This window comes from Clupea harengus, chromosome 21, assembly GCF_900700415.2.
Source record: "Clupea harengus chromosome 21, Ch_v2.0.2, whole genome shotgun sequence".
Classification (NCBI taxonomy): domain Eukaryota; kingdom Metazoa; phylum Chordata; class Actinopteri; order Clupeiformes; family Clupeidae; genus Clupea; species Clupea harengus.
The window spans coordinates 4,628,890-4,650,154 of record NC_045172.1 but is presented as its reverse complement, the minus strand read 5'-3'; the positions used below and the strand labels follow the sequence as shown (position 1 = coordinate 4,650,154).

Genomic DNA, 21,265 nt, shown 5'->3' with positions numbered 1-21,265 from the left:
TGTCCTGATTGCCCTCTAGTCTAGTATGTGCTCTTTATAAAGTGTCATATCAGTATGATCTCTTAAGCACCATACTAGCTATCAGGTATAAAATCATTGTCCCTCAAACAGAAGAAGAAGATTATAGATCTACCTAAATTATAAACACGAAACGAGACATTAATGATTTCAGAATAGAAAGAAATACAAATTTGTGTTTTAGCACAGGAAACTCAAATGTGTTGGACCCTATTACCACCCCGAGGGCTGCAAGGGTGTTTACTCCAGAACCGTTTGAAACTCAAGGTTGCATGCCGATCAGTAAAACAGTGTCTGCTATGTGTATGTAGTGAGATGATTACTGATTACTGTATAGAAACAGGGTTCATGAGTGTAGGATTCATGGATATGTAAATGTTACCATATCCAGCTTCATAACTCTTTAGACAGCTTCATAACGCTTCACACAGGACAGTTGTTTCTCAGAACCCTGAAGGTACCATCATAGAATGCTGATTACGTTTTAAAGTAACATATACTATAACTGTTGTTTAACAGAAAACAGTCACAGGTTAACCTCTCGACAGAGTTTAAGAATAACTCCTAAAACTTTGGCTGGAGAAACCTCTCCACTGTCAAACAATATTAATGCAGAGTTGTTCAGAGCTGGCCTGCCCTTGTCATGAACTTAACGTACCACCTCTGCTCAGGCAGTTGTGCAGGCATCTGGGACTGTGAGTGGAGGGCTAAAATCTGTCTGAAATGAAGCAAGATCTGCCTCCCCCTATAGCCACATGACTGAAGAGCGTGGTGTGATTGTTTTGAAAAGTAAGACAGCGGCAGCAAGTGAGAACAGGACTGCCGAGAATCCTGTCGTGGGAGAAATTACAGCTGACTGCCTTTAAATTATGCTCTTGAGGAATTTTCTATGTAGTTGTGGGGCGGTTTAAATGAACTTGCACTTTCATTGACAAAACACAGACTTTGATCTAAGTGTTTTTTATGATCTAACAATTCATTTGTAGTGTTACAAAATTTCATAAGATTTCAACTTTGATGGAAGACATTTTTACTACCTTTGCGGGTCCTGACCAAGGGCTTTATTCAACCTATTACAGTACTATCTGCTACACAGTGTTCAAACAAGGGCAGGTGGCTCATCTGGACACAAAGTGTCCTCTGCTGGTGACTACCTTTTATTACAGTGTTAGACATGACTCAAAGATGGGTCCAGCCAAAATTCCCCAGTAGGTGTACAAAGACAAAGGTCTACAAAGGTTTGTTGCTTGAGAATAAATGTGAAGACAAATTGTGACAATAGCTTTGTCCATAAGCACAAGTTTTAGGCATGAATTAATTTGACATCGTAGACCATGTCTAGCCCAAAGCCTATGTCACATTTTTGTAAAGTCTCATATATTTAGCAAATATGGTTCAGACATTCAACACTAATGACTGTGTTAGTGTAACCTGGCTCCACTCAAACCTCAGAACCTTTAGACCCGACAGTAGTGGTTGTTATACACTTGAATTTATACCTTGCATTCCGGGTATAACTTGTACAGATGGCACCAGCCTGAATTCTTCAGGAATGCAGTTGCTTCTTCAACGCAGTGCCCTGCGAAATATTTCTATAACTTCAGTCTCTATCAGGCTATGTTGACACGTGTTCTTTTCTCCAAACATCGGTAAAGAAATTATGTTATCATAAATAAATGGTTTTCCACGGTAAAAGTCTTCAAATTACATGTCAAACAATCTAACAAGTTGTTGGACTATATCTTGACTGGCGTCAATCTCGCACTGCTAGCCTCTAGGACCCTGGGGATTACCCTTGGATCCCTTTGGCACGCTGCCATCGTTCCATCTCCTGGGGGAGGCTCGTGAGATACAGCGCCTCTCCAGCCCAATATCCGCTGGGGCATCTCCATCAGATGGAAACCTCATCTTTAGCAACCTGAAAAGAAGAGGTTGGAGAGCAACAGGAAAATGCTCAGACAAGTTTGAATTTAAAACTAACTCCAGTGTCACTTTATTGTTTTAGCTACAAAATATCTTAGAAGGAGACATGCTGCACCTACTTAGATTTGTGTTGAAGTTATCGGTTTGCCTGGTCCTCATTGAGTCGACGTCACGCGCGCAGGCGGCAGGTAAGGAACTTTGACTAATGAACAACACCTTGAGCACACTAGCTTAGCATGTCATGTTAATATGAAGCATAACTATCTAAACTAAATGCAGCTGAGTAAACAAAACAGAGGTTCAGTATAGGCGGTTCTGTTTAATTGGCTGAATGACAAGTTTTAAAAATATATATTATATGTCTTTAAAAAGTAGTGTATGAAGGGAAAAAACAATGGAATAGCTGAGAGGCTAGCAACAACCTGACTACAGTCTGGTTACTTTGAATGACTCACCATTCACTGGACAATGGATTCAGTTTGTCCTTTTGAGTGGGAAAGAACTAAACTCTCCAGCTGTATCCAGTTTGCCGCCACTACATAAAATCAGTTGAAACTGTGAATTATATTAATAGATTATAGTTAACATTAAATTATCCCACAACGTGAATTTTATCAGCCAAATAACAGTTATTAATCTGCTCAGTGGTTTATCTGAAGAAATGCGAAGGTGTAGAGGCACCGATCACCACAGATAACTTATCTACCTGTCAGGGGCAGTGAAGCCTCAACAGTGATGCCTTTGGGCCATCTTATTACTGCTCATCTCATCTGAGAGGGAGTTTAACTGGAAAAGGCATTTTGCAAATTACTAGTAGCCTATGCAGACCTAACTGTAGGTGCTGGTGCAAGAGTGTAAAAGTGGATATAGATTACAAATGGTCCTGTAGGGGAGAATTAGTTTGCACTGGAATGTTTTGTGTTATTACATTGTTGTATGCCACTCACTGCAGTGCGTGTGTGTGTGTGTGTGTGTGTGTGTGCCTGTATGTTTGTGTCTGTCCATGTCTGTGCATCTGCTGATGTGTGTGTGGTGTGCAAGTTTGTTTCTGCCTATCAATGTGCATCTGCAGTTGTCTGTGTGTGTGTGTGTGTGTGTGTGTTTGTGTGTATGTGTGCGTGTGTGTGTGTGTGTGTGTTTGCATCTGCAGATGTTTGTGTGTCTGTGTGTGTCTTGGCAAGCATATGTGCATGTACATAAAAAATAAATCCAGATGACATCACCGCTGCTGTTGGTTCCCAAACATGCCTTTCCCACTGTGCTAGACTACCATGAGGAAAACAGGCTGCCCCGCTCACAGTTCCATGCCAGCCTGGCTTCCGCTCTTTATTTGCACAGCTCTGATCTAAACAGCCACATTGTCTCCTGGTCCTGCAGAAACCCAGAGTAATCACTGTCTGTTTGTCTGGAGCTTCTGACAGTAATTGATTGGGATGGTGATTGCAGGCTGACCTGATTCAGAGTTGCCACCCTCATTGGAGACAAGAGTTAAATGAGGAACTCCTTGTTCCAGACATCCAGATTGTCTCAGTGCAATTGTTTGTCTTATTGAAAGTCTCTTCGGTAAATATGTGGAAGCATTGGTAGTTTTAATACTGGATAAAGTTAGTTGTAAAGAGGTACTTAGTTGCATACCCCAAAAAGGTCATACATGTCCTGAGAAGAACAATACAGATCAGTCATTATCAATGATGTCAATGATGTCAAACTTCATAACTGTGTTGTATGTGTTGAGTCATGAGTAAGTTCCATCTATGGAGTCCACTGAGGGTGGAAACTTGCCTTGAGGTTGGAGTGCGCAGACAATATAATGAACAGCATCCAAACAGAGGTATTATTAAATGAAAGCTTTGGAAGTTACCTCTGCTTTCATTTCATAATCGGGCACATCTGGACCCTTTCCCCTCTCCAAACACAGCTGTTGTGGAAACCTGTGACAACATGCCATCTTCTCTCCCACACCTATTATTCCTTTTACAAGCTATTCAATGAATTTCTCCTCGTCTGAGTTGTATTATTAACACGGTTCTTCTCATATCCTGTGATAGTGTGTATAGTGTGTAGTGTTATAAGTAACAGTAAACAGTAAACAAAGTAGTATATTATGTAGAGTATGCACATATTCTCAACTTATACGTAAAGATGTCAGTTTGTTGTGTGCAACATTTAAGGTCTATGTATTGGATTGCAATGTGTTGCCTCTCCTATCATGGGTTTGAGAGGGTTAAATACTGTGTGGTGCCACAGAAGCAGGCTCGATGCTTCTGTCCTCTGTGGCCCAGGCTGCCCCATTGTGCAATGCCAACGGGAGGCAGCTGCCAGTTGTGCCCACTGTGGTTGGCAACACCTGTCTCCAGTCTTCTTCATGACTTGAATAGGGCCCTCACACACATTCAAGAGTATTTTTTGTGGAAGTGGGCACTGACCTGCTGATGGCATACCAGTTGCATGGTACCAAAACCAGAATGGTTTTAATGACACGCAGGACTTTGAATCCGGATATTGTGAAGACATTTTATTTTAAAACAATGTTGCGTTATCAGTGTTCCTGCATCACTGCATACCATATATTTTTACTTTCCCTGAATAAACAGACAAATAGGCAGACATGACACTCATATAAAGACAGGAAAAAAATGCTTCGAAGTGACATACAGAGAAATCTAACTCCTGTTTTAATGGAGCCACCATTTTAGGAGAACAATGAGAAAGTCCCCAATAAGTGTTACATCACCAACGCAGAGTGTTCCCTCTTGACAAAAGAAGAGGGGAAAAAAACTGGCAATGTCTATCAGGATTTCACTGTGTGGACGCTCTCACGGAAGATACAATCTTCTTTTTCCCGCGAGGTCGGTGTCTGGCCACCTCATGCCAGGCGTGAATGGCCAGAGGAGCACTGAAGGAAATCGGCAATTAATTTCCCCTCAGGCAGACCAGAGCAGACCCGTATGGCCTGGAGCCACTCACTGCACACCACCCCAGACCAGAGAGAGGGAGAGAGCAGGAGGAGTGGGGCCAATTGTGTTTTCTGAAAAGGCTGGGAAATATTTTTACAGGGTCAATTATGTGCTTGAGGAATTGCGCAAACAAAGAGAGTCGACAGAGCAAGTGCACTTTAGGAAGATGTGTGCTATTGTGATTGATTGTTCTCACTCTTCCTCCCTGCGTCATGTCTCAGTTTTGGTTTTGGACTAATTGAAATAGAAAATAAAAAACAATGGCTTTACAAACTGTTTATACCTTGAGCCCCCCAAAATACAGAGAAAGAGATGGAGAGAGAGAGGAGCCAATGATTACAATGGTTATGTTTTCTGTTCCTACTATGTTTCCAGTCTGTTCATTTGTTTGACATGATTTCTGTTTATCTCTAATGAATAAGCAAAGTTTCGTTTTTCAGTGAGAACTCTGGAATCTGATGTGTGCCTGGGATCTAAACGCCTTCTTTTTTGGCCCTCGATGGAATCCTACGCAGACATATTCTAGAACTCTTCATCAGATTCAATCCCATAGCTCCAAGTATTCATGGGATTATTTAGTGTTTTAAATGAGGAATTCATCCTAGACTACATCAGTTAAAGGACTGTGCAATCTGTTATCTGAAGAGTGCTACAGTGTAGGCCAGATGCTGAAGAGAGCTCTGAAAGCATACTCTCATCATTGTATACTGAGTTTATTTTACGAGTTTAACGGTCCATAGCTTGGAAATGCTACTTGATAGTCATTTGGCAGAGAATCATTTCCAGATATTTTACAGCTGTCTCACTCAGTGCCTCTCAATGCAGCCACTGTGCTGTTATCTATAGCAACAAATGGCTGATTGTGCGTATGTATGGTGTGTGTGTGTGTATGTGAGTGTGTGTGTGCATGCGCCATTATGTCTTGCTCTTTTTTTTATGATGAATGCAGTATTGTAGATTGAGTGAGCGAATCTGCCAAGGAACCCACTCATAAATACCGCAGCAACTGCTCCTGTGCGCCAATCTTTTTCCCTTCACGTTTTTTTCCCTTTCAGACTGCATGATTGAGGAAGGCTATGTTATACAACAATTAGGTCCAGTCGATCAATTTATTCATTTCTGATTGGACAAGAGGCATTCAATGAGTGGCATATCCCCAATTGGACTCTTCACTACTAGTAATCACTCCGCTTTTGATATACTGTTAAATTCCTACATTCCATACATTCAAAGTATTGACACAAATGTGAGTGTGGGACTGACCATTGTCATTTTGTATGCGGCGGATTAGCAAGTTACGGTTTAAAACAAAGCATCCCTATAAGAGATTGAATGAGGTTTTGGAAAATTGTCAAAATAACGCCCATGGTGGTTAAATAACTATTTGAGAGACCCAGCATTGGATTCTGTTAAATACAATGTATGTGTATGTTGTCTTCGTATAGACTTTAGACTAAAATATATCTGTTGCTATCCCTCTGCTAATAGTGAAAAATAACGGACGAAGTGACTTAATGCATCACAGATAGCCGACAGTTAGTCACAAAAGACCGACTGATAACCACATTTTTACTCGCTAAACGGTTTGCTTAGGTTTTTTACTGGTGTTGTTTCACCTACACCTTAGTTTTAGCTGAAAACTCATTCATTTTTTTATAGGATTTTTTTTTCTTTAGAACCAGGAAGTGTTTAAGTGCTAACTCTAAAAATGCAAACTTCTGGTTGTCTTTCACACTCTATGTATAGCTTCACTTTTTGGGGACAACATGCTGTCCACCTCTATAAACACAGACAGTGATTGATTCAAAGCAAGAGAGCAAGCTAGAACACATTTTACCAAGGGGGGTAGAGAATGAATGGACAATCTGGTGTCTTCAAACTCAATTAGTCGGTAGTAGAACTGTTGTATAAAAGCAATATAACACTTGAGCTCATGAGGTTGGTAAAGGAAATTCCCACAGCTGTGATTCGGCCGTAGGTAATCACTGCTGTGGGGATATCCTTTACCAATCCCACTTTCACATCCTCACTGTTCCAAGAGAATGATTTTGAACCAAATGAATATATAGTTCACTTATATAAGTACCTCAAATACCTTTCAAGTCACATCAAACATTACTGTAAGAGTTTCAGAAATGGTCCCACAATATTGTTTAAATTAAGGCTATCTAGCCTATACATGTGTTTATTTAACATCATCATTAACATAGATGTCTTATAGATAGAAAGAGAGAGCTTAGATTTAGTGAGAGAGTTCAGACCTTCAGCCGCTGTATACAGAGACCACTCCTCTGTAAATATTTAGCTAATGGTATGGCTGGGTTAAATGTTTAGCTTAACGTAAGGCTTGGAATCAACAAGTGGTAAGGATGATACTTGTGCAGATCCTGTACTGGGCCACAGCACTTAACACTCTCCATGGTCTGTAGCACAGAGATGGCGTCAGAACTTGTTAAACTGTAGCCTAGTACCTTTGTTTCAAAGTTTCAAACCAGTATTTTAGCAAAAATTATTCTCAGAAAGATGAAAGGTTCACAGGCAATGCACTGTGACCTGTTCCTGTTGTTCCAACCCGTTAAGCCTATTTAAGGTCTTTGCTTTATAACATCATTACAATTTTTTACAACTGCTTACACATTTAGTGATGAATCTAAAACACTCCTGTTTTTGACAGGCTTTGCAGTTACAGTGTTACAGTGCACTTCATAGAGAAATCTGACAAAACAAAACACACAATTACAGTACTTTCTTAAATATTTACTTTTGTTTTCCCAATAGACTATACAAAATTCAAAATAGTATGTTAAAAAGCCTCCTATTTGGGTCATGTCACAGCAACTCATCAACATCACCCTAGAACTGCATAGCCTTGCATCTTGAGGGGCAGTGTTTTAAGTGCCACAAGTATTCAATTTCTGTTTGTTGTGTCTTAGATTCTGAGCTCTTTGTGTATGTTTTTGCAAAAAGTGTTGAAAGGCTGAGAATTAGCTTATAGTTTTGCAGATTTGGTGTGGGGTTTTGCTTATTAAGTGACGGGTTCAGAAACTGTGTGACAAGATACAATTTCGTGTGTGTGCAGTTTGAAAAAAACTGTAACAGGGGGCCTTAGAAAAACTTAATTTTGAAAACTAACATTGAAATTTCCCACAGTGTCCCAAAGTGTTACTTCAAAGACAACTGTAGTACTCCTTGAGTAGGAAGACAATTATGACGTTATCAATGGCATGATGTATATGGTATGGGTATGTCGACAATACAACTTAAGAAACAATCAGAAGTAGATTTATCAAATTGAACAACTCCAAAAAGGGAGAGAACTGACCAGTTATTATCTGTTCAGACAGCAGATGGCGCTGGTTTATTTTAGAACGTAACTGCACCTTCCATGAACACATCCATGCTCTCCCATACTGGAGTTACCCACAGTCTGTGGGTGTATCAGTTGACCAAAATGCATTTTTTACAAGACAAGCAATGCAGAATTCTCTGTCAGCACACAATTCACTTGACTGTGATTTGTAGCACACAATTCACTCAGCCGTGCTTTGCTTCGACCTATAACACAACACTAATTCAAAGCAATTGCTCTTATAGAGAAATGAAACACAGCACAAATTTCCCATTATAGCCAATGCTTCACATCTTTCTGTCAAGAGTTGGTATCTGTTGATATCTTTACTGGATTTATTTCAGCAGTTCTAGTGGGCAGCTGCTTGGATGGCACTCAGGCCCCCATAAATCTCTTCCCACCTTAACTAATCTTCTGGCAGAACCCGACGAAGCCCTCCCACTGTGGGGGAGTTCAAGTGCCTGAAAACTGATATATTGAGGGGTTGTGCACAGAAAATGGCTTCCCTCAGTTTGGCAAAAAATGACTGCTTCTCACCATCTCAGAGCAAAGAAACCAGATTGTTGAATATAAACTGTTACATCAATTTCTATTTAATTCAACTTTATTTATTTATATAGTGCCAGTGTGTTGAGATTTTTCTCAAGACGCTTTACCGAGCCCAAAGCCTGTAGTCATGCAGTGAGCAGACAGAGGGATGGTATGAGATTGTGGAGAGTAGATGTGTCCTCGAGGGCACACACAGTTAAACAGATTGGCACTCATTATTAGCCTCAGATCTTGTGTTGCCTGCATGAGTCAGACCACCCGTTTGAAACAAAACACCACCCACAAAGACGAGGTCAGTGGAGAATCATGCTTTTACTGGGAAACACACACACAAACACGCACATGCACTCACACACACACACACACACGCACACAAACACACTGAGAAAACACTTTCCTGAGATAAACACTTTAACAAATAAACATATTAACTCACTCACACGCACACAGTCACACACTAACGGAAGATAAGTAGAGACACAACAGAGGGGGAGGGGGGGGGTGAGTGGGGTTGCATCCTTCGTTTCCCCCTTCCAATCATTTTCCCTGTGGCACAACACATTTTATACCACTCATCGCCATTGTGAGGCACAGGAAAGCTGGAGGAAACAGCACACACACTCACACAGTCCACAGGAAGAGATATCCCTCCTTTCTCGCTTCTTACTCATCTCATAGGCAATGTTGGCCTTTTGTTTTAGCCTTTTGTTTTAGCCTGTGAGGTCAGCCCATGGACCTGGTCACCCTATAAAAAAGGTTTGGAAAGACAAAAAACAGAACAAAGCATAGTGGCAAAAAAAGAAGCCAAGCCAAGAGTGATTCAAGTAAATAAGTAAGGGATAACGTATAGTCCGCCAGTAGTGCGGCGCAGAATTTTTTTTACTTTAAAGTTTGAACTATTACTATTAAACTATTACTTACATTACATTACCTTAAGTGAAAAAAATACTTGCGGAACAGCTGTATTTATAAAGAAATAGCAAACCTTCGAACTTGGGGTGGCCCATTCAAATCAATTGAACTTTTTGCAACATTATGACGAGCTATATAATAAACACTGATTTAGCATACCTCAGCTGCTACTGTTGGTGACACAGAGCAGGTTTGTGTCTAAGGCCGCATTTGTTAGAAGGCTGGAAGACTTCTGTAGGGTGGGCACACACCAGCACACATCTTAGCCTCTGCTGGTACAATGTAGAGAGAGGAAATAGGAGATTAGTAGGAAATGGTTCCTTCTTCCTTAGGACACATGGTCGGTCAATGTTTAAATGTGGAAAGGCATACATTGTGTTTCCTGAAAAACATGTTTAGAATAACATTGAAAATGATAGGGCCTGGAAAATATCTTTATTGTATGACATTTTGCTAAACCCAAGGCTTCATCGTGGTTGGAAAAGTCAAACATGCTTGAACTAATTTAGAATGCTGGTTAAATGTGTTTCCATGTATAGAGGAGGCAGAGTCATGTTACAGAATGCTATCAGTGATCACTGACAGTGATCATGTTTATATTGCCCTGGGGAATTTCACGAGATGCCAAAAAAGTCAATGAATCATGTTTGTGTCATTTACAAGTGCTGGGCAGGATATCCTGTCCAGCTTTTAGCCCCCCGCTATTCATTAAATTAGCACTACATCCCCTTCTGAACATTGTACAGCGTGTCTCTCCACTGAGTGAGCTAGCGCTGTGTGGATAGGGTCCCTGGTGGCGTGTCCTGTGGTTTAGTGATGTGTGTGTTTGTGGTGAAGGCACACGTGTGCGGGTTACCAGCGTGCTGTCCTGTTTCACACATGTTTGCATGCCTGTGGCTTGTTTTATAACCAGCGTGAGCAGAGGTCAGTGACCCGTGCTCGCTCGACAAACACACAGAGACACATTAAACCTATTGCTCCACTTCCTCCATCTCTATTCTCCAGCAGTGTGTTTGCATGCCCTAGAGTTGGCCCAGTGCTGTTGAACATGCTTGGTGAGAGAGATAGTGTGTGTGTGTGTGTGTGTGTGTGTGTGTGTGTGTGTGTTTGTGCGTGCAAAAGAGAGAGGGAGATAGAAAGTGTTCATCTTCATATACATGTTCATGCATGCATCTCTATCTCTCTGTGTGTATGTCTGTGTATATGATTGTGTGTTTGTGTGTGTGTGTATGGATGTGTGTGAATATATGTCTGTATATTATTGTGTGTGTGCGTGTGTGTGTGTGTGTTTGTGTGTGTGTGTGTGTATGGATGTGTGTGAATATACTGTATGTCTGTGTGTGTGTGTGTGTGTGTGTGTGTGTATGTGTGTGTGTGTGTGTGTGTGTGTGTGTGTGTGTGTGTGTGTGTGCGTGCGTGTGAAAGACAGATGAAAGACAGGAGATAAGAGGATAGATAAGAAGAGAGTGAAAGTAGAGAGGCTAATTGTGTGACAGCTAAGCTGACCTCCACCAGAGACTTGTGGGAAGTCTTGGGGTGAACAGCTGGATGGGGGAGTTTTTGGGGGGGGGGGGGGGGGGGGGAGCTGGGGGTGGGGGGGGGGGGGGGGGGGGGGGGGGGGGCTAAAAGTATTTGAACAGGGCGATTTTGTGAAGTGACCATGTGGGCATCATGGACTTCAGCTTGTGGGAACTCAACTCCGGCTAATTAGTCCGCTCATCTCTGATGATGTCATCCATCTCCTTGGAGACGTGGAGGGAAACATGGGCCAAATCAGACACGCTCTCAGCTGTTCTCCCTCATCTACATCCCTGATAGCGCACAGTCCCGCATGAATAGATGCATTGTGGAGAGGAAGAAGAACATCTCTCTGGTGAAGGATGCCGACTGTTTTGGTCCGCACAAAACCTTGTAAGCGCCAGCTATGTTATCAGGGTGGACTCTCTCTGGATTTGCACTGAAATTTCCTGTTTTGGTTTCGATAACCAACATCAGAGGTGTCAAGTGCATATGGCAACAGTAGAAAGTGATCCTTGCTCTGTTTAACACATTCTAATGAAAAACTGCCTGTCATTGAATTTTCTGGTAAGAAATACATGGCCATTATTAACTTATGTTTGAATTTCACAAGGTGTGTAAAGACCAAACACATTCAATAGAGTCATGGACCAGCAGAGCCTGGGGTCAGCTGTAGGAGGATTCCACTAATCATTCTGCCACCTCCACAAATGGGGGGGATGCAGGGTCACGACCTTCGGAGGGAACTTTCCACATTAATCTGAATTCTTCACACACACACACACACACACACACACACACACACACACACACACACACACACACACACACACACACACACACACACACACACACACACACACACACACACACAGACTGGGCGTGCAAGAGACTATGCATCCATTCAGAGTCATACAGCAAGTTCTGGTCCACTCTTCCTGCCCTTGAACTTAAAGTTATCTTAAAGTTAGCCAACTTCAATTTACAAGCAACACAAGACAACTATAACAACCCAACTTGAAGGATTTGAACCCCATGTTTGAATTTGAACTTCTGATTTATTGAATGAGAGAAATGCGAACCCTTTAGTACTCTAGTAGTTTATCTAGCAAAAGTAGCCCCACTTCTGGTGGGTCTGTGCTTGTAGGCACGTGTTTACAGAAGAAACAATAAAAGAAGACACTGTGACATGGAAAAGGGGTGTCTGCATAGCTGATCCTGTTCCTGTGTTGCTGTGGCACACAGAGTTGTGCACAGTAGTAGGCTATGAGTCTACTGGGGGGGGGGGGGGGTACATGTATCATTCACTCAGGCCAAGGAGGGGCTCTGAAAGTACAGAGGACATTGACCAATAAGGAGCATTCTCTTTCTCTATGTTTCTTTTTCTCTCCTCCCTTTCTCTCGCTCTCTCGTCTGTGTTCTCTCTCTCTCCCACTTTTTTCACCTCCTCCTTTTTCCCTCCCCCTTTCTCCCTCTCTCCCCATGTCTCTCTCTCTCTCTCCCTCGTTTCCTACCTCTCTCAGTAAGGACTGCACAGGGAGTATTGGACTGCGAGGCATCTGGACTGTGCCAAGTGTGCGTGCACTAGTAGTCCAGAGAGCCTCCACAGGGGTAGCTGTTGCTGGTGGTGCTTCATGAAACTCTGTTAGACTTGACCCCCCGCACAATGGCAGACACTCGTCTCTGGCTGTGCCTCAGCCTGATGCTGGCTCTCCACACGGGCCCACTGCATGCCTGGTGGTGGAACGCAGCAACAACGCCGTCTCCGGTCAACAACCCGGGGACAGCAGCAGTAGCAGGAACGGAGATGAAGGAGGAGAAGATCACAGACGTGGGCTCAGAGATCCTGGACGTGGCCAGCGGAATCAAGCAGATCATGCAGACGTGGGATCAGGACCCAAGAGCTGGCGGAGCAGGGCGGACAGGGGAGCAATCGACGGGTAATGACAGGTTACGAGTGGAGCAGCTGGTGTTTGGTTCTGAGGCAGGTCATGGAGGGTCCTCTGGGGGAGAGAAAGGGTATGATGGTCCCTTGGTTACAGCTAGGGCTTTGGCAGATTCAGGTTCAGGGTCTACTAACCCTTCTGGTGTAGGTAACGACTGGCGGCTGCGTGACGTCACCGTGCCGGCCTGGATGACCGCTGGTGACGTGTCTCCCGTCTGTCTCCCGCGCGGCTCTGATTGGGGCTTCTGCTCGTCTGGCGGCAGGGCGTCTAGCACCTTCACCGTGCCCAACTTCCTGAACCACACCAGCGCGGAAGAGGTGGGGGCCACCCTGGGCGACTGGGCGGGGCTCCTGAGCTCACGGTGCCACCGGGATGTGGAGAGGTTTTTCTGCCTCCTCCTGGCGCCGGCTTGTCCGGGGTCAGGTGCTCTTCCGTCTCCGTCACCCCCTCCTCTTCTGCCCTGTCGCAGCCTGTGCGCGATCCTGACGGATGCGTGCTGGGGGGCTCTGGGCGGGCGAGAGCTGCCCGTCACGTGCGACTCTTTACCGGAGGGTCTGCCCCATCAGCACCCTTGCCAGCCCGTGTCCAGTTGTAGATGTGCAGGTAACGCAGCTGGTTAAAATGCATCACCCAGCAAGGCCCAGAGGGAGAGAGTGGGAAGATGCATTTTGAACCAGAACGTCTGTGGCTTGTCAGTTTGTGTTGTGCGTGTGTGTATGTATGTGTATGTGTGTGTGTTCAGGTGTGAAAAAGTTACCATTACTGGCATTCGCTTCGTTGACTGTGGTTAGCATGTGAGCTGTCGTTTGTGCTCTGCCACAGAGCTTTGAGAAGGTTCGTCATCATCATTGCATGCTTGTGCAGAGTTTGATGGCTGGCTGGCTTGCTGCTGGGCAAAGGTGGTTTGCATGCACTTAACAGAGACAGGCAGCCTAAGCTGCATGTATGCATTATACAGCACGGAAATGAATGGAGCTGAATTATGCCTGTTGCATGCATGGCAGTATCTTATGCACGACATGGCACTGGTGCACACCTCCTCTTGCATCTCTCTTCTGACAGAAGATCAGTTGTAGACATGATTTATTATTTAAACCCTTATTTCAACCCTTATTTTTCAAACTGAAAATGGACAGAGCATTGCCTTTTAATACCTTAACTTTGTGTTGTGTAAACAACCATTTCACATTGAGTAAGGATTACCCACCAGACGTCTGTCATGGTGTGAATTAAGTAAAACCATTTATTTGTTGAAGATTTATGTCGGAAACAAAAAGATGAACCGGTGGAAATTAGATTAGCCATAACAAGTAGGAAACCAGACCCATTGTCTACTCTACAACGTGAATGAGAGAGAGAGAGAGAGAGAGAGAGAAAGAGCAATCAGAGTGAAAGCATCTGGAAAACTGTGGTTTGCTTGTACTCTAGGCATGCGTTCAGTAACAAGGCTAAACTGCTGTGCATGTAGATCTGCTTTACCTGCTGCTGATATGAGACCTTAGGGGATGAACTTCCTGAACGGAACATGGTCTGATTCAAAGACTATAGAGAAGCGTACATTGCATGGTTTTAAAGTGCCTCTTGGCTCTGTTACTCAAAAGAGGACTGTATGGTCATGGAGGAAGTTAGCTCTGCACAGAGGTGGTTAGTTATAGGGGTATATTGGCATGACAGTGATTCTTGAGTTTCAGGAGGCTTGGCTTGATATGAGCGTGTCTTTCCCTGGTGGTGTTCAACAGGGATCTGACCAACAGAATGGCCTTTGTGTGTGTCGTTACGAAGAGCCTTGGAAAAACCTTAAACCACATGTTTGTCTGTGATTTATAAAGTCACATTCTTGCCAAAAGAGGTCACGGCCCACTGAAGGGAATATTAAAAAATATTTCAGTCTGGTCACTGCACTCCACACACACACACACACACACAAACACATTCCCATGCAAACACACACACACACACACACACACACACACACACACACACACACACACACACACATACACACACACACACACACACATGTAAAACAAGAAATACAGTGTGAGACATGAAACTCTTTGGCAGTTCACCATACCTTTTGTTTCTGGGTCTCTGTCATTCTATCAGGCAAACTGAGGGATTCTTCACTTGTCCAGAACAGTGTGTTCCAAAGCTGCATTACATGCTGATATGGGCTGAACTGGTCTTGAATGAAAGGTTATCCTAGCCATCACAATGCTCCATTTCGTGACAGTCCTTCAGTAAATGGGTAGCCTTCGCTTTTTTATCACATATAGCAGCTTGGGTACACCCTCACTAGTACTGCATAAGATAGTGATAGGGCTGGGCGGTATGACGGTATATACCGTGCAACGGTAGAAATGTGTCTACCGGGAGAGATTTGGCCATACCGTTTCAACCGCGGTATACTCTTATTTTGAAATCCAATCGATTTATTTTTAGATAATGACCTCCGAACTATACTTCATCCCTCTTATTATACAGTAACTCGCCAAAACAATAGACATTTCTCCAAAAATATCTCTTTAACGATTTTGTAGCCGTTTTGTGATTTCTGCTGAGAAATAAAATAGAACTCTAAAGTTTCAGGTGTTGCGTAGCAACCCATTACTTCCCGTTACGTTAAATGACTGGACTACTTGCGGAATGATATGAAAGATGGTCAGTGGTCATTACATTTTCGCAGCAGTGAAAATAAAGAAATTACAGACCTGCGAACGTTGGGGTGGCCCATTCAAATCAACGGAACTTTTTTGAACATTCTGAAGAGCCGTATAATACGATACCCAGTACAATTTTTAAGCACATAACCTGCAAGGACTGTCATGCCTACTTGTTGAGTAATCCTCGACTGTTGGGCAAGATTCAATATACTGAAAAATATAGACTGAAAAGTGTCTAGTGTAGGCATTTATTTTTCAGTATTTCAAAGTGAATGAGCTGTGAGAGCACAAGAACAGTGAGCGTCTAGCAGCGATTATCATATACATGTATGTATGTCAACGGCGATTACGGCCAAACCAACGAGATTCTAAGTAATATGGAGACAACACTTTTTTGGTACTCCACGTAGATCATAAACCCTTGAATATAAAAACGACTCAGTGAAATCGGTTGAGAAATATAAACGCTATCTATAGTGCTTTTTATCCAGAAAAACTGCAGCGCCATCATTTACCTGCGTCTGTTTACAGACCAGTCATCACCTCGTCATCACGTTAGCACGTCGCAGCAACGGGCTGAGGTGGTCAATTGAGCGTCTATGTCTATGTGTAATGGCCAACTTCTTAATTTTTTTATTTTAATATGTGGCCATATAAAGAAAATATCTCATCATTATTGCGTTAACATATGGACACACATTGAAAAGAAAGTTTTAACACTTGAGTTATCTTCTGAAAGTACATTAAAGAACCACTGAAACATAAGCACTGGACTAAATGCCACAGAAAGATTTTTCCTTTTTTTTTTTTTTTTACATACACCTTGCTTTTATTTTACTATTTAAAGATTCAATGGATACTGGCCACTATTGCTTAGGCCAATAGCCTATTGAGGCAGTATTGTTTCTGCACCTTAGTGTTCTTAAGGGTCAATAAATAAATGTCTGTGGACACATTTCGCCACCGCTGAAGTGTCCTCTTTTTCAAAAACCCAAATCTGGTCACCCTACGTATAATAAACCGTGATATATACCGTAACCGTGATATAAAATTACAAATACCGTGATAGAAGATTTTGGTCATATCGCCCACCCCTAGATAGTGATATGCATTAACAGAATATTGTTAGCAACAGTGTGCTTCAGACATACATGTAAATAATAGTCAGACCTAAGGGTGGCTAATATTGCGTTCAGCAGCACTTCTGCTTGTGCTAAGCTCATATTCTTGCTTCTGCAGTTGCTTTGCAGGACTAATGTAGCTGTGTGTTATGTAATTCTTATGTAAGCTCTGAAATCCATCACTGGCTGTCCTGTGGGAGTGGCTCACACGTTTACTTGCGCATTTCAAACTTGAGCGATTCATCTCTGCTCTTGTTCATATCTGCCACTGATAGATTATGGACTGGTCTTGGATGCTTCCCAGTTGCTATCCCCAGCCTCCTCCTCCTCCTCCTCCTCCTCCTCCTCATGCCTTCCTGCTTAGACTCTCACAGCCAGACCCCTGCCCTGCTTGCATTCTGCGCTGTGCATACCACACTCCTTCAGCAGTCGGCTTGGGCTGTGGAATTATGGGTGGGTGGGAAGGAAGGATGCCTGCTGCAAATCGATTTAACCCCCTCATCTCATCACAAGGCACCTCAGTATCAGGCTATCCTGCGTCCATCCATCTTGTGTGTCTTGTTTGTGGGAATCTGTCTTTGCATATCCCTATTGTCTGTGAGTGTGTAAGGGCTGTGTATGTGTGTGTGTGTGTGCATTCGCGTGTGGGATGTCGGCAGAGCAAAGACTATGGCGATTGTCTGCTATGATCTGGCGGGAAAGGCCAGTGGGGGTTTTGTGTGTGTGTGTGTGTGTGTGTGGTGAGAAAGGGCTTGGTGGCATGCCTGGTACAACAAGGGGGCCCTGTGAGCATCCCCAGACGAGGGGGCACACAGGGACCTCAGGAGGCGCCTCACTCTACATGGACATGACTGTAACGGATAGAGGGGATTTTCTTTTTTCCGTTGTCTCTCCCTTTCACGCAAGCAGCAATTTCACAATTGGGGACGTTCAGATCAAGAGAGAATGACAGAGAGGCTTTGTGTGGGAACACTGCTGGTGTCAGTCGAGTGAGAGAGAGAGAGAGGGTATGTGTCCGTGTGTGTGTGTGTGTGTGTGTGTGTGTGTGTGTGTGTGTGTGTGTGTGCGTGCGTGCGTGCGTGCGTGCGTGCGTGCGTGCGTGCGTGCGTGCGTGCGTGCGTGCGTGCGTGCGTGCGTGCGTGCGTGTGTGTGAGAGAGAAAGGGATTATAGGATTCACTCTGATTAAGTCACCGGGAAGGCCTGGAAAGATCTCTCTCATGGTGGGTGGTTCTGCCGTCACTTGTGTGTGAACCACCAAACAGTGGAACGACCCTCTAAGAAACGGCTATGAGTCTTTCAGCAGCAACTTTCCCATCTCCACTGGTTCTAGTGCAGTATACCCTCACATTTCACATCGCTCAGTATACTTCACTTTCCAGAAGGTTCCACTTCTGGCCAGAAATTGCTGTAGGAAAGCAAATCTGCCAAGGAACACATCCAGCATCTGTTTGCCATGACCACTGGTGTAATATGGCCTGGGAAACACAGCCCACTAGACCTGGGTAGGAGCCCAAGGCAGATAGACACAGAAGGAGAGAACAGTACAAGTACAGCGCAGTACAAGTACAGCACAGGTGGAAACACACACCCGGCCTGGGTGGACAAAGCCCTCTCAGCTGTCAGTCCACTGCTGCTCTCTGGCTAATTGGAATCCATATCCACCCAGCTGCATTCTGTCTTTTGCTCTGCTGATTATTATTTACATTATGCAGATGCTTTGATCCAGAGTAACTTACAGTATTACACTGTTATATTTGTAAGAGCTCATCCCTGGGTACCTGTGAGTTCTCATCTCTGGGTCCCTGTGAGTTCTCATCCCTGGGTCCCTGTGAGTGCTCATCCCTGGGTCCCTGTGAGTTCTCATCCCTGGGTCCCTGTGAGTTCTCATCCCTGGGTCCCTGTGAGAGCTCATCCTGGACACTGGTGTTGCTCGCAGCTTGTTGTACCACTTGAGCTACAGGAACCGCTATAGTATAGTATAGCAGGTAGTGATCTCTTTTATTATCTTCTGGCTGTGCTGCCAGAAACATCCATGAGTCCCTAGGGCTTTAGTGAATAAACTCACCCCCCCTTCCTGTGTGCTGTTACAAAAGGTTTACATTTTACAAGCTACATTTTGCATAGACGTGCCCTTTCACATCCCCACTGTATTATGAATTATTATGAGGTTGGGGCAGAGAAGGAGTTATCTGATGTCTCATTATGTATTCCATAGAGATAGAGAGAGAGATGGAGAGAGTGAGAGGGAGAGAGAGTGAGAGAGATGGAGAGAGAGAGGGAGGGGGTCAGAGAGGAGAGAGAGATGGAGAGAGAGGGAGAGATAGAGAGAGAGAGGGAGGGGGAGAGAGAGGAGAGAGAGATGGAGAGAGTGATAGAGAGAGAGAGAGAGAAAGAGTTTGTTTGTTTGGACTGACCCTGTCGATGGGCCGTGCTCTGAGGATGCCCAGCTGTCCCAGCTGCCCACGGCGGTCTGTGTCTGGACATCTTTCTGACCACTTTTATTACCCCCCCCCCCCCCCCTTATTTAGGTTGGCCCCCACCCCTGGGAAGGCAACCTCCAGCCCTGGGTGGTGTAATGGGTTCTCCGCTGGGTGTTGAGTTGAGAGGGTGTTGGTTTACATGTGTGCTGCTGGGGTTTCGCATGTGCCGTCAGTGACTTTCTCATGCTTTATTACCCCTCCCACACACGCTCTGTCTCTCTCTCTCTTTCTCTCCTACCCTCTCTCTCTCCCTTCTTCCTCTCCTCTCCCCTCTCCCCCACCCTTTCTCTTGCTCTCTCTCTCTTTCTCACACACACACGCACACACACACATGCATGCAGACACACACACATACACGCATGCAGACAGACACACACACACACGCACACACACACACACACACACACACACACAAAGCCTAACACACACACACACACACACACACACGCACACACACACATCACATACTGCATACATATGAAACACACAGCGCCTGTGAATGTATTTCCTTACTGAGTCATTCTTAATGGTGGCAATGATTCTCGTGAGGGCATGGAGTTCTTGGCTGCCTGTCCTGAGGGCTTAAATGTGGATTTGGGTTGGGTTCGCAGTACCAAATAAGGAGAATCGCTGCATGTAGAGGAAAAAGTTTAAAAGATTAAGCAAGCACCTTTTATGGGATCAATGTTTGCCCCAAATGTATAATGTTTAACGACCCAGTACTTACAAATCATTTACATATTATACCTCTGTCCAGATTTTTCAGCTTGTGGCTAGCGTTAGCCTCCTTTGGTGTTGTTTGCTTGCTGTTGGTACCAAGCCATGGATGAACATCTGGTAAATACTGCAGATGTTTTACTGTGCTACTTCAGCCCCTTTAAAATTCTGTTTGACCATCAGATACCAGTGTTCTTAAGCACGTGGTTATCAACCCAGTGCAGAGGTATCAGTACATTGGTTAGTTGGGGTGACAAAAATGCAACGTGCTAGTGTTGCTTGGAGACTCTTGAGTCAAAATCAGAGACATTCTTGGTCTTATAGTCAATTCTTTAACATTGATGTTCAATCTCAGATCTGTCTCAGATGGAAGACTGCATATCCCCACATTTCACTTCCTTCACATCTCCTTTCTCTTCTGAAATGAAAGAGATGGTCCAAGAGATGGGAATATTATGAAATACTCAGATTAGTAAGAAAACCCTGTGGCCAAGTAAGACTTGAATGAAATGACCAATACAATTTCTCATTCATAAATGACCTTAGTGACTCATTTGTAACAGGCCTTTGTGGACAACCAACCCTGATCCTCTTTTAATCCCTTACAATCCTGAGTAGCCTCACGCAGTTCCTTGCAAGGTATGTGCACGTGCACATCAATCTGGTCATGGCAGCCGATTGTGACCATGACCCATGAACACTCAGTCTAAACTGTTGAGAGACGGCCGTCCCCTACGTCCCTGTGGTGCTGTTCCAGGTCAGGCATACCTGGGGATGTGGTGGTGTGTGTATGTGTGTGTGTGGGGGGGGGGGGGGGGAATCCCTGTGGAAACACACATCTGGAGCACATAACAGGCAGCCTGACCCCCCCCCCCCCCCCCATATTCCTTCAGTGTAGGAGTGTGAGGACCTGGGCATGACCACAGAGTGCAGGCATGCTCTGAATGTGTGGCGAATTGGGGAGGATCGCGGCAAGGAAAGGGGGGGGCAGGAATGAGCTGTCAATTAGGCAGGCGTCGCTGTGGAAACGCGTGAGGTGGAAATGGTCGTTCTGTTCCCACACTCTCTCTTACGCTCATTAAGATGTTTTGGCTTAATTTACCACCTCCAC

At 44.2% G+C, this 21,265-nt stretch overlaps 1 protein-coding gene across 7 annotated transcripts in view; it reads left to right on the top strand.

Moving 5' to 3' along the window:
• Positions 1-1,841: 1,841 nt before the first annotated feature.
• LOC105894554 (collagen alpha-1(XVIII) chain-like) overlaps positions 1,842-21,265 on the top strand; it is a 42,611-nt gene continuing 23,187 nt past the window's right edge. For 3 of the 7 annotated variants that reach the window (XM_031559113.2, XM_031559114.2, XM_031559112.2), the window contains exon 1: positions 12,697-13,775. In XM_031559113.2, the coding sequence (XP_031414973.1) occupies positions 12,893-13,775 (883 nt within the window). In that variant the 5' untranslated portion in view covers positions 12,697-12,892. Of the gene's footprint in view, positions 2,130-12,696; positions 13,776-21,265 lie in introns of those variants that run through there. The other 4 variants (XM_031559118.1, XM_031559117.1, XM_031559115.2 and 1 more) reach the window with 3 other exon arrangements.